The 13705-nt window shown below is 42.9% G+C and overlaps 1 protein-coding gene across 3 annotated transcripts; it reads left to right on the top strand.

Annotated features, from left to right (window-relative positions):
• The first annotated feature begins 949 nt into the window (after positions 1–949).
• On the top strand, positions 950–13655 carry LOC124068334 (TBC1 domain family member 9B). Of its 3 annotated transcripts, XM_046406499.1 has the most exons (23): positions 950–1214; positions 3370–3480; positions 3560–3678; positions 3758–3989; positions 4328–4586; positions 4761–4968; positions 5745–5942; positions 6145–6291; positions 6733–6883; positions 6964–7178; positions 7314–7431; positions 8023–8225; positions 8341–8423; positions 8514–8643; positions 8752–8850; positions 8949–9017; positions 9138–9378; positions 9558–9623; positions 9875–9943; positions 10444–10497; positions 11273–11317; positions 11518–11615; positions 11709–13655. In XM_046406499.1, exons 1-23 carry the CDS (start codon positions 1097–1099, stop codon positions 12330–12332), a joined length of 3657 nt encoding a protein of 1218 aa, XP_046262455.1. In that variant the 5' UTR covers positions 950–1096; the 3' UTR covers positions 12333–13655. The 3 variants fall into 3 exon arrangements, with proteins under 3 accessions (XP_046262455.1, XP_046262456.1, XP_046262457.1); XM_046406500.1 differs by lacking the exon at positions 10444–10497; XM_046406501.1 differs by lacking the exon at positions 3560–3678 and having other exon boundaries at positions 1079–1214.
• Positions 13656–13705: the final 50 nt, after the last annotated feature.

The raw sequence follows: 13705 nt of genomic DNA, 5'->3' as shown, positions 1-13705 counted from the left end.
ACTTTTTTGTTTTTCACAGAGCTCACAGTTAACACTTCTATTCTGGACAGCGTTATACTGAGAGCTGTTTCTATTTTTTGTCCTAGCTATGTACATTAGGAAGGTGGTCAGAATATTAGGAACCTCTGAATATAATGCAGCTCAGTACAACATCATCACTAAGAACTCAATGTTAAAATGTTGAACTGAAATAACCCTGATGACAGCATAATCAACAAATGAACACATGACCCAAAAGGTGAATCAGACCGTAATACTTTCTGCAATTGTACCCAAGGCCCTGCTGTTACTGGGTGTCAAGAAAACCTACTTGTACTTTCTAGGACCCAGTTCTTGACAAGGTTTTTACTTCTACCATGCTGGATCCTAGTCTGACCACAGGGAGCAACTCAGGAGTTTGTTGTCATGCACCAACTGTGTGAGTGGCTCCTGAGCTACAGCTGTCATATTTTAAAGTCTAAATCCACAGAACAGAGTAACTAAACCTATATTAAACCTTTTTCCCTGTGGAAGTCTCTTTCAACTTGTCTGATAATTAAAAAATGTTTCTTGTGAACATTCTGTTTATGTGTTCATAGCAGAAAACACAAGGTGGTAACTGAGTGATGTTTCCAAATAATATGTTATTGGGGTTAAAAAATGATGATATGTTTTAGAAAAATTTGCAGAATGTTTTAGCTGAATAGGAAAGTCATTATATGAATAAATACCTTTATTATACGTTATTATACATATATACCTTCCAGAAGAAGACGATGGCTAACTAAATTCCCATGGATCCAGTTTTTATTGAAGTGGTCTTATAAATATGTCACCGTTATTTCATATGAAATATATATACGGTGAAAAAACAATGTTATAAATATATAATATAGCCTTTTTAAAAAGTAAAGATTCTGCTGATGTGTGACGCAATAACGCAGCGTTCGCAGAGAGCGTGACATGTCGCGTCAGACCCGGAAGTGATGTGCAGTCAGCAGACTGAGTGAAAACATCAACATCAGCTCGGTGTTTTTCTGAATTAGACGGAGCCGCCCCGTGATACGCGGACCTTTCTCCCGGTTTTCCTCGGCGGAGGCTCAGGGAGCGGTCAGAAATGTGGATCCAGCCAGAGGAGGTGCTCTTGGCCGGACCATTGTGGGTGTCTGAGCGGGCCAACCCGTTCTTCATCCTGCAGAGGAGGAGAGGACACGGCCGTGGGGGTGGGCTCTCTGGTGAGTTAATAATGCCTGAGATCTGGTCCGGTTCAGCCCGGTTCTGTATGATACAATCCACTTCAGTCCACTTCAGTCCAGGTCTGTCAGGATGGAGACAACGTTTGTGAAGTGGTTGACCGATGAGTGAATTACGTCAGTATCGGCTACCGATATTGTCTCAGCTCCGTCCCAACTCTTGTTTGTGTATCACAACATCTGCAGTCCGTTCACACTAAATCTGACTGTCAGTTAATAACTGGTTGGTTCATCGATCAGTTTCTTTATTTAACGAGTAAGCTAGATAATTAAATAATAATCATTGCAATAATCTGGACCTAACTGAACTTCTAACAGTGACAGACTATTCAGGCTAAGTATTAGTTAAAACGGTCTAAAGCTGTAGGAATTAGTTCATTAATTGACCGACGGATTATCAGCTATTTTAATAACATCTCAGTGTCGGATACTCCTCGTTTCATTTCAATTAATTGAATATTTTTGTAATCTGTTCAAAATGAGGTATTTTAAGACATCATTTGTACTTTACACTAACAATTAATCGATTAATCAAGAAAAATGGGGATTAATCCACAATTGAATTAGTTGTTAGTTGCAGTTTTAAATTACTCAGTTAATCAGGTTAACCAATTAAATTAATTGGGAAAAATCTTAATGACCAACTGCTGTCAGTTTCTTAATTTTCTCTTATTCAACAGATCTAATGTCAGTAAAGATGATTTGCAGTATTATGACATTACAGCCAGTTATTTTATAAAGAAGGCTGTTTGAATGTGTTCTGTCCCAGACTTCCATTAAGAATCGTATTTCTAAATAACACACATACTGATCAACCACAGCAACTTTTTAATGTGGTGGCTGATTTGTGTTCTGTGAGTTGTGAGGTCAGGCCTCCAGAGCAACCTGCAGATGCTCAGTTGGATTGACATCAGGGAATCTGGTGGCCATATTGGGACCTTGAGCTCTTTGTTCTCTTCATCGAGCCATGTCCCCAACAGTGTGGCAGCATGTGGGGGTTTAAGTAGTCAGTATGCCGAATTTTTCCTTTCAAAGTATTTTATATACTGAGTACTGTGGCTACTATCAGGTGGTAACCACGGTAACCAGCTGTCAGATACAGTACATGTAATACACTAATACGTAGAGTCTTTCAGTGGAAATACGTGTAAATACAAGTAGATTAAGACTGATCTTTCCCTGAATAAAAATACTTTAATACTTTCCCCCTTTACTGCTTTACAAACTGATACAGACCAACATTAATACTAGTATGTTACTACTGATAGTAATAAAACCCCCAGTGACTGAACTGATGTCACATCCTCATCAGAGTTGTTAACTTTCAGATGTTGTGGATTGACACTGAACACAGCTCACATAGTTCACATTGTTGTGTTCTACTAGATTTTACCGCAGAGAACTCAAGACTGAACCAGAGCCCTGATCCTGTTTATATTTGTTTATGTTGTTACAGTTTGTGTTGAAGAGCTAATGATTCTCTTCAGTCTGAATGTGTTTCTGATCTCAACTAGTTTTTAGTGTTCAGATTATTGTGTATCAACGGGTTAAAGCCTGGTGTCTTCAGCACCTTAAAGTCGTTGAAGTTCTCCATGCCGTCACAACAGCACTGACTGATACTTCCATGCCATTTGCTGGCAGTTAGCTGAAAGTTCAGTTGCACAACCTTCTGAAGCTGTTTCAGCCGAGGGTGTCAGAGTTTTTTAATCACATGAATTGTGTTGAATCGTGTCAAATTTCACTTCACTGTACACACTGACTCTCATGAATGAGGAAGTGATGTCATCAGATGTCAGCTGACAGGAAGTCAGCTCAGTTCATTTGTACCAGTTTCAATGTTTACATGTTGTTTACAAATAAAAGACATCAACCTGTCAAGGGGCTCTGGAACATGTTTGATGGCTCACTGACAGCTGCAGCTGTGTGATAGCTCATGGAGGAGATTAGAGTTTTGTTCAGTATCAAAGTATCAAATCCAGTGATAGCTGTCTGTACATCCATGGTTAGTCAAGTCAGTTTTATTTATGTTGTCCCAAATTGCAGTTCACAATGTAAAGTGTAAAAAAACAGTGTTTAAGGTGTAGCTCACAGCCAACTTACTGAGCAGTTTACCAATTTACCTGTCTCTTGTTTACAGGTCTCTTAGTTGGGACACTGGATGTGGTTCTGGACTCCAGTGCCAGAGTCGCTCCTTACAGGATCCTGCTGCAGACTGGTGACTCTCAGATCTACTGGAACATCGCCTGTGGTGAGTCAGCTGGACTGGGAGCACTGGGATTGACTGAATGTTTGTTTGGTGTTTGTTGACCCTCAGCTCTGAACTACAGGCTCATCCAGGAAGGAGATCACAGAACACTGGGACTGGCTGGAGTCAAACTTGCTGCAGACCATCTCCATATTTGATAATGATGAAGATGTCACCACCTTTGTCAGAGGAAAAATCTCTGTATGTCATTTCCTGTTTGACTGACCTTTACTCTTTCCTTGTGTATGATCCTGTCACTGAGTGATGTCACTTCCTGCAGGGCATCATTGCAGAGGAGAACCGACTGAGGCAGGAGGGGGAGCAGGAGGAGGATTGTGAGAAGTTTCGGGAGGCAGAGCTGAAGATGAGGAAGCTGTTTGGCATGCCTGATGAGGAGAAGTTGGTGAATTATTACTCCTGTAGCTACTGGAAGGGCCGAGTGCCACGGCAGGGCTGGCTCTACCTGTCCGTCAACCACCTGTGCTTCTACTCCTTTCTGCTGGGCAAGGAGGGTACGACAGGCCACTCGCAAACCAGAGTTGTCATTTATGTAGTCTGTCAACTATATTAAGTAGCTTTAAGGGGTAGGAGTGGATACTTCTAAAATTAGAAGCAGATACCTCTGTAGTTACCAGGTAGTATTTGTGTAATAATCAGCCAAAAATACAGTAAATTTACATATACTTTACTAAAAACTTTTAGTGTGAAGTTAGTCTTTAATTATTCTTTAGAACAAAATAACAGCACAATCACAGAGTCCCATCCATTCATCTTTCTATTTTCTATTCCTATATTTGTATGATTTTGAGCTTTTCTTTACTCTCCTCTCCCCAACACCCACCCACCTCAGTGACCCTGGTGGTGCAGTGGACAGAGGTGACTCAGCTGGAGAAAAACTCCACCCTGGTGTTTCCGGAGAGCATTCGAGTCAGTACGCGTCTCACTGAGCATTTCTTCTCCATGTTCCTTAACATCAACGACACCTTCAAGCTGATGGAGCAGCTTGCCAACATCGCCATGCGCCAGCTGCTCGACAATGAAGCATTTGCTGCCGACCGCTCGCTGCCCAAACCCTGCAAAACGCTCAAGAATGTCTCTGCACTCAAGAGGTCTCTCTCTATACAATAACCATATTGCTGAATCTGTAATGCCAAATCACTACAAAGCTAAATATGATGTGTGCAGACCTGCCTTCGTATGCTGCCTTTTTTTGTGTACCCGAACCTTCAAACTAACTGACCTTTGACTTGATCAGCTGTTTCCTGTTCATGTCGTTGCTGCAGGGATTTGGATGCACGGGCAAAGAACGAGCGTTACCGATCAATGTTCCGGCTGACACAGGACGAACGCCTGGACGGACACACAGACTGCACGCTGTGGACGCCATTCGCTAAAATGCATGTGGTCGGACAGCTGTTCATCTCCAACAATTACATCTGTTTTAACAGCAGAGAAGAAGACTTGTGTCAACTCATCATCCCGCTCAGAGAGGTAAACAAGCTGTTAAGGAATCTAGGTCAGTTTTCAGAGTAGGCAGTTCAGGGGGTCTGGGACAATACAGTGTTTATACCAAGTCAGTATTTTTGTCACTTTATCCCACCTTTGCAGCCCACATCATGATCATTTATCCTCACAGAGCAACTGTAGATGGGGCCACCAGAAATGTGAACTGCGAGCCCTTCCAGTTAAATGCAATGCAGCCTTATGCCTCTTATGGTCTTTATGTGATGTATAGCAAGCCCAAAGACATTTTTTAGATTAAATTTCCTAATTGACTAACTAAAAATCAACTTCAAACAAATGATAACTGACACATAATTTGTATTTATTATGTTGAACACAAACCCATGCAGCCTAAATCTAATCTATGATGTAGATTTTTATGAATTCCCCTCACACAAAAGGACATGTTCTGCTGCTCTTCAACACTGTGAAGCTTGGATGGATCGTTATAGATGCACATTCGGACACATTTCAAACAGTATTTGTGCAGTTAGTGTGTTGTTCAAGGGGCCTGGGAGGTGGATGTGTTTTCAGTAAATATACAAAGAGACAGTGTAGACAAGGTAAATAGATGACAACATAATATTGTGTTTTTTAATCAGAATCAGAATCAGAATTCCTTTATTTATCCCTGGAGGGAAATTCTTGTTTTTACAGACATTGCACATGCAGTATTCCCGACCAAAAAAGGAGAAAAGTGTGGAGTATAAAAAATAGGATAAACAAGATGCTCATTGCTGATTTTTACCAACCATCGCCCTCAGGTGTCCATTGTGGAGAAGGCAGACAGCAGCAGCATCTTGCCGTGTCCCGTCTCCATCAGCACCAAGAACAAGATGAACTTCTTGTTCGCCAACCTCAAAGACAGAGACTTCCTGGTCCAGCGTATCTCAGACTTCCTACAGAGGACACCTGACAGCTCCTGGGGTGACACCAACCCGCTGTCTCTGATTGGTCACTCGGTGAGTCACTTTAAAAAGTGTGTAGTTACACTGCTTTAATGTGTCTGAGAGGTGTTAGAGTTGTCAGGTGGGCAGCACATTATATTTCACAGCACAGTTGAGCTGCTGAATGTCAGCTGGATTCAGATGGGTTTAGCAGACGGGAGGAAGGATCCTCACAGAGGTGTAATTTCAGTTCTTGTGGTGTGTTTTATTTCCTCAGACATCCTCCAGCGTCCCTTTGTCCTCGTCTGCAGGATCTGAGTCTGTCCAGAAGAAGCGTCATTACCACTCCGGTCTGCCCACCGCCAGCCAGGGTCTGCTGCAGCTCTTCCATCGCGACGCTCCAGAGGACCTGGGACCCAAAGCTGTGAGTTCAAGTCCCAAGACAGTTACTTTGATTGAACCAGTACTGTAAGATAGTGAGGAGTGTCTGTTAGATATCATGAAGTATAAGACTGTTAGATACCTCTGAGACGCTTGCACTGGACCTGGGACCCAGTGCCATGAGTTAAAGGTCTTGGGGCTTTAACTGTTGACACTGAGGAGAACTGTTACCATTACTGATGAGAGCTGGTGTCATTAATGAAGAGTAACGTAAAATCCAAAGGAGTACCCTTCAATACAGAGGACCATTAACTCTTGAGTAATATCATTACTGTTAGATAAGGAAGAGGGAAAATTTGGGGGAATTTGACAATTCATTGATCTAAACTACAAAGTTCCTGTGTCAGTCTGTGGAGGTAAATCCTCATTCACCCTTTCTCCTTTCCTTTTCTCCTCCATTACCTCCTCCCTCTCCATTCTGCAGATGAAGGAGAAGATGAAAGAGGAGGCATGGAACATCCATTTCTCAGAGTTTGGTCGCGGTGTCTGCATGTACAGAACCTCCAGAACCAGAGAACTCGTCCTCAACGGGATCCCAGAGCGCCTAAGAGGAGAGCTGTGGCTCCTGTTCTCTGGTCAGTGTTCATTCTTTCATACTGCAGGAAAACTGAACTTTTCTGTATTCACATGTCTCTCTGTCAACATGTTCGCCCAGGAGCACAGAATGAAATGGCGTCCCACCCCGGTTACTATGGCGACCTGGTGGAGCAGGCCATGGGGCTATGTTCATTGGCTACTGAGGAGATCGAGCGTGACCTTCACCGTTCGATGCCCGAGCACCGAGCCTTCCAGAACGAGACAGGCATCGCCGCGCTGCGCCGTGTCCTTACCGCTTATGCCCACCGCAACCCCAGCATTGGATACTGTCAGGTAAATATAAAAATATTTACTGTATTTACTGTACTGAATTTATTCTGAGGGACATTTTTAAAAAATGCCAATTAAAATAATAATACTGATAATAAAGCATTAAAAACAGAGTTTCTGTCCTCTTCTTCCCTCCAGGCGATGAACATCGTCACCTCCGTCTTGTTGCTTTACTGTCCGGAGGAGGAAGCCTTCTGGCTGTTGGTGGCGCTGTGTGAGCGGATGCTGCCCGACTACTACAACACCAGAGTTGTAGGTCAGTAACCACATGAGGGTCATTAGTAGAGATGTGTATCGTTAGGATTTTATTGATATTAATACTCTTATTAGTACTCCTTATACTCCTTATAAGCTATATTTACAAGAATTTTTTAAATTTTAGATAGATAGATAGATAGATAGATAGATAGATAGATATACTTTATTGATCCCAGGCTGGGAAATTGCAGTGCAGCAGCAGCAATACACACAACAGGCTAAACAGAATGTTAAAAATAGCAAAATAAAAAGTGGCATATAGAAAATATATATACAAGGCAATATAAAAAAGTGTATATACAGCAGTAAACAGTGTAATGTAATGCAAAACAAAGTAGAGGTAGAGTGTAAGGTGCCAGTAGAATGTAAGGTGAGTGAGTAAAACATATAAAGTGCATATAAATTTTAAGATATGAGGCAAACAGTTAGACTGCATACATTTACAATTTTGTTTTAAATTTCCAGTAGTTTGAAACAGTTAGCTATTAGAAGACTCCCAGCAACTTGTACTCCTTGGCCACCCCATCCTTTAATGGAGATGGGTGAGCCTTGTTTCCCCTGATGTCTCATGTGCTTTCTGTCCCTACAGGTGCTCTGGTGGATCAGGGGGTGTTTGAAGAGCTGACCCGAGCCTTCCTCCCCCTGCTGTATGAACATATGCAGGAGCTGGGGGTCATCTCCACCATCAGCCTGTCCTGGTTCCTCACGCTCTTCCTGTCTGTGATGCCCTTTGACAGTGCCGTCCTATTGGTCGATTGCTTTTTCTACGAGGGCATCAAGGTCATCTTCCAGGTCAGAGTCACTGCATTTTAGCAAATCCGGTATATGACATTGTTAATGTTAATATTATTTCTCAGCATGCAGTGGAACTATCCAAGGGGAGTGATGTTGTAAATGTACATTACAGGTGGCGCTGGCTGTGCTCCACGACAACATGGATGCCTTGCGGTCCTGCAATGACGAGGGAGAAGCCATGACCATCCTGGGCAGGTAGGAGTCTGGACTGGGCAGGTAGGAGTCCAGACTAGAGTCCACCTAATATGCATTTGTGTGTGTGTGTGTGTGTGTGTGTGTGTGCAGGTACCTTGATAATGTTGTGAATAAACAAACGGTGGCTCCACCCATCCCTCACCTGCACGCCCTGCTAACAAGTGGGGATGATCCTCCACCTGAGATCGACATCTTCGAGCTCATCAAGTCGTCCTACGAGGTCAGACTGAATCAATGATGCATCTTAGTCTCAGTCTAACTCCTGCAACAGTGGTGTGGTCTTATCACTGGTTTTTGATGTAATCTCAGTTTCTTCTTCTTTATGCAGAAGTTCGGCAGCTTGCGTTCTGATGTCATCGAGCAGATGAGGTTCAAGCAGAGGCTGAAGGTCATTCAGTCTCTAGAGGACACGGCCAAGAGGAGTGTGGTAGGTGATTTTAGCATACTACAGGCTAAAGTTAACATGCTTATGTAGCTATACAATAGAGTTTATGGGTGTGTGTGTGTTTGCGCGTGTGTTTACAGGTGAGAGCAATGATGACGGAGTCCGCATTCAGTATCGAGGAGTTGGAGGAGCTGTACTGTCTCTTTAAGGTTACACCAAATTACATTTTTGTGTAGAGGTGTGGCCTATTTACATTAAATGAAAGAGAGAAGAAGAAGAGTTTGCACAGAGAGTAACGCCTCTCTCTTGTTTATTTTGAACTCCTTCAGTCCAAACACATGACAAGCTGTTACTGGGGCTCCAGCAGCTCTGCAGCTGAGCGTCATGATCCTAGTCTGCCGTACCTGGAGCAGTACCGCATCGACTCAGCTCAGTTCACCCAGCTGTTTACTGCACTTGCTCCCTGGATCTGTGGAGGCCATACTCCAACTCTAGCGGCCCGCCTCTTCAGACTTCTGGACCAGAACCAGGATGGACTTGTCAACTTCAAGGAGTTCATCACTGGTCTCAGTGAGTCCAGACACTGGAGGGTTTAACTGAAAGCTGCTCTGATTTTCTATTAATTTAACTGTTTTAGTCTTAAGATCTGAATGCCTGCAGAAGCGTTTTTGGCTCAGAGTTGTGTTTTGTTTGTCTTGGTTTGTGTGTGTGTTGATTTCCTCTCAGTTTCTTTGTGTTTGTGTCTGCAGGTGGGATGTATCATGGAGACATGACAGAGAAACTCAAACTGCTGTACAAGCTACACCTCCCACCAGGTAAAAGTCACGCAGCTCACCTGGACATGTTCGTGTGTGTGTGTGTGTGTGTGTGTGTGTGTGTGTGTTGCTCAGACTTCACGCTGGTGTAACTGTGAAAGCAAACTTCTACTGACCTTCTGCTGTTCAAATACCAGGAGTTAGTTTATTTGTACAGTCCTTTATTCGTTTAGTTGTTTACTAAATGGTTTCTTTATTTTTCAGTTTGTTTTTTTGTTTATCTGTTTGTTTGTTTGTTGTTTGTATTGCAGCTCTTTGTCCTGAAGAGGCTGAGTCTGCTCTGGAGGCAACACACTTCTTTACTGCGGACGAACCACAAGGTAAACACATCAGTAGATATTAAAAACTACTTACTTACTGCAGTTTTTTCATTACTGCTCCTACAGCTGTACTTTCCTGATCTCTTTACAAATTACACCTCCATTTTGTCCATTTTGCTGTCAGGTGATTTCTGTATTTAGTGTCTGTTTTGTACTTGCGGACAACATCACAGATGTGGTGGTTTCTGTCTCTTTGTCTCCATATGGAGACAAAGACCTACTCTGCACCAGAATCGGCTGACTGTTGAATAAAGTCCCCCTCCAGATAATTAACACAAAACGGTGGAGTCGTTACTGTTCTGTAAGGCAAAATGTCTGGTTAAAGCAGTCAGCAGTGACTCATCAGGTTTGTAAAATCCTGTAGATGTAAAATGTCACAAATCTGTTCTGATTTGCATGAAAGATCTCATTAACAGATTTCCTCTTTCACTTACACACTGCTTAATCTTCTTCTCCTCCTCCTTCTTCTTGTTCTTCTTCTTTGTGATGTTTCCTTCCAGAATCTTCTTTGCTGTCCGATCTCGACATTTTGGGGCAGCAGGAAGTGACATCAGGTTTGTGTCTCTGTAGGAAACCTGCTGTTGCTCTACACTGTAGCTGCTTCTCAAAGTCAAGTATGCTTCCTTGGTCCTTCCAAGTCAGGTCTAACAGAGGCGAACAGGCTATTGAGTGTTTGCCATTGAAAAGGTCTCGCATTTCGTGCATATTGCACTGTCAGTGATGCTGTCGCTTCATTCTTGTTCGTCATTTTTAAAAATGGGAATGGCCTTTTGATGGCGTAGCATCCTTGAAATTCAGCTTTACTTTGACACCCTCTGATGCCTGTGCTGCCAGACTTGTTGCTTGTGTGGCTCCGCCCAGTGATGTCACAGCAGCTGTTTCTGAAATGGACTGCTATGCAGCAGCTGCTCATAAACCCATCGGTCAGCTTGTGTGTGAAAGACTGTCTGAAAATGTATGGAGTGTGATATATTAAACTGCACCTGAATGTGTTTAACATTCATGTGGTGAACATGAGGTTTACCGTCAGATAGAAATATTGGATTATACAACCTGGCTGTGTTATTTTTGTTTACGTTACACCGCTACAAAGTATGAAACTGACTCTGATTGGCTCCTTAACCGTGACATCACTGAGGGGGGTGTGGCCAGAAGCACAACAAGATCAGAAGAGGAAAAGTCCTGATCAACACTCATTTATTAACAAACAGTTGAAACACTTTTAATTTCCTTATCTTAAAGTTGACTTTGTGTTCATAAACTCACTCTCATTGTTATTTTCTCATTCTTTGCTGATGGTGATGGTGATGATTTCCTGTGTATGTGCAGGTGAGGTGGGGAAGGATGGAGGTGGAGACAGCGAGGAGAAGAAAGGTAAGCCTTCTTGTTGACCATGTTCACAGGTGATGTACAGGTGAATTGTCCAAACCAAACCTCCACCCTGTGACATCACTGTAAGCAGGACTAAGACTTGAGTCAGTTTGAGGAACAGCTTCAGGTGGATGAGGTCCAGTTTCATATGTGAAAAAAATAGCCTGCTCTCTGACCTGTGACTTACCTGTGTGTTGTTTCAGAGGAGAAGCTGAAGGACTACAAGTACTACCTGAGGATGTGGGCCAAAGAGAAGGAGCCCAAGACCGAGACCATTAAAGACCTGCCCAGGATGAATCAGGTGAGGAGGAGTTCAGATTCAGGTTTAACTTCAGATGCAATCATCTGAGTGTGTTAACCTGTCTCGCTGACATGTCCCTCTCTCTGCTTGTAGGAGCAGTTCATTGACTTGTGTAAGACTCTGTACAACATGTTCAGTGAGGAGCCTCTGGAGCAGCAGCTCTATCACTCCATTGCCACTGTGGCTAGCCTGCTGCTGCGTATCGGAGAGGTCGGCAAGAAGTTTAACAACGGCAGCAAGAAGGCCGATGATGCTGCCGCTCAGGCTCCATCCGCTGCACAGGCTCCACCTCCCAGTGCTCAGAGGGAGGAGGGCCCAGGCGAAGGGGGGTCAGGTGAGTCTCAGGTGTGCCAGGCTCTAGCCGATGCTCAGCTGGAGCTGACGGCTCCGCAGACATCTGACGAGGAAACCAAAGACGACACATCTGTGTCATCATACTCGGTGGTGAGCTCCGGCTCGTTGCAGTGTGAGGACATTGCAGACGACACTGTGCTTATTGGCGGCAGTGAGCAGAGGCGAGGCAGTGTGCTGGATGCTGATTGGTCAATCACCTTTGAGCAGGTGCTGGCATCGCTGCTGACAGAGCCACCGCTCGTCGACTATTTCGAGAAGAAGAGGGACATCCAGAGCAAGATGGCTGCCTGTAAGGCACAACGGGTGGTGGAGCGCCAGACAAGCTCCAACTCTGACCATGAACTCACTCAGCATTCCATCTGACTCACCTCCTCCTGACCACCTGTCCAGTTGTCCGCATGTGTTTCTTTGAGACTATGGTAGCAGGGACACACCTCTTGCATGAATCAGGACTCAAACAGACTTGTGATTTGATTTCAAGTTGTTTGTGATGACATCAGCAGGGATTGGAGCATCCCTGCTGATGTCTCTCTGACAGACTCACTCTCTGATTGGCTGGTTAGTCCTGCAGGGATGGAGAGGGGAACATGTAATTATCCTGACTATGATGATGTGATGGCACAGACTCACCATCACAGTCAGGAGCTTCACTGTTTGTTCTGGTTTCTTCTCCACGTCCATCTGAGACTGAAAACAACTGAACCAACAGTCATCTGACGTCATGCAAGTCCTGCAGACAAGATTTAAAAAACACTATTGCCTTGATTTCAGGTGGCCAAACCTAATTACAACTCAATACTTCTGCAGGTTCTTTCACAGTTAAAGCCCTTCAGGGATGGTGTTGTGGAGAGCTTTTAATGTGAAATCAAATATAAAACTAATAATTAGAAATTAACATCTGGATCTTCACTCCAGGTGAACGCAGGTCCTGCCTACTGTTTTAGAGTTTCTAATTTCTTTTTTCTTTACATGTTGATTGCAGCATCAGTATGTCTCTCTGCAGGTTAGATGCATATACAGTAAACAGTCTGAGTCTCTGCAGGATCAGCTGAACTGACAACTAACAAAGCCCTAACAGATGAACAGGTCAAGCAGGTTAATGGCATGTTGACAGAAATGCGGAAGCCCCAGAGTCCCAAAACATGATTTTAATTTTTTACACATTACACAAAACCAAAATTATCTCAACATATTTGAAGTAAAATGAAAGTTAATTTTATAAATTGATTTATGTTGGCAACAAGCTGAAATATTCTCAACTTGAAGAAAAACATCAGTTCATAAAAAGTAGCTGATTGAAGAAGTGAGTTATCTAGAGAAAATAAAAATAAACGTATTTAACGTTCAGATATTTTAGTTTTCTTCTGTGTGATTCAGATATATTAATTGTATATTAATCATGATGTTGTATAACCTAAATAAACTCATGAACTCATGTAACTTTTGGTTACATGGTGAGTTCACACTTGTAGTCTTCTATTTTGACATCACTTTGTTTGCCTTGTTTGATTGTCTCTGCTGCCTGTTTCTTTTGTCACCATGCCTGTTTACTTCCTGTTGAAACTGATGTCACAGGACTCTCCATTGTTTTCAATGTGTTTATTCACAAATATGATTTTAAAATCCATTTTATTGATCAGTTATTGATCTGTATTCTGTTGTCTAATAAATACCGAAGGAAATTCAGATTTCTTCTTGTGTGGTGTTTTATGATTCTTGGTATTTTATGATAATGA

Source organism: Scatophagus argus, chromosome 12 (genome assembly GCF_020382885.2).
Source record: "Scatophagus argus isolate fScaArg1 chromosome 12, fScaArg1.pri, whole genome shotgun sequence".
Taxonomy (NCBI): domain Eukaryota; kingdom Metazoa; phylum Chordata; class Actinopteri; family Scatophagidae; genus Scatophagus; species Scatophagus argus.
The sequence above is the reverse complement of the archived record's forward strand: the minus strand, read 5'-3'. Positions and strand labels throughout refer to the sequence as shown.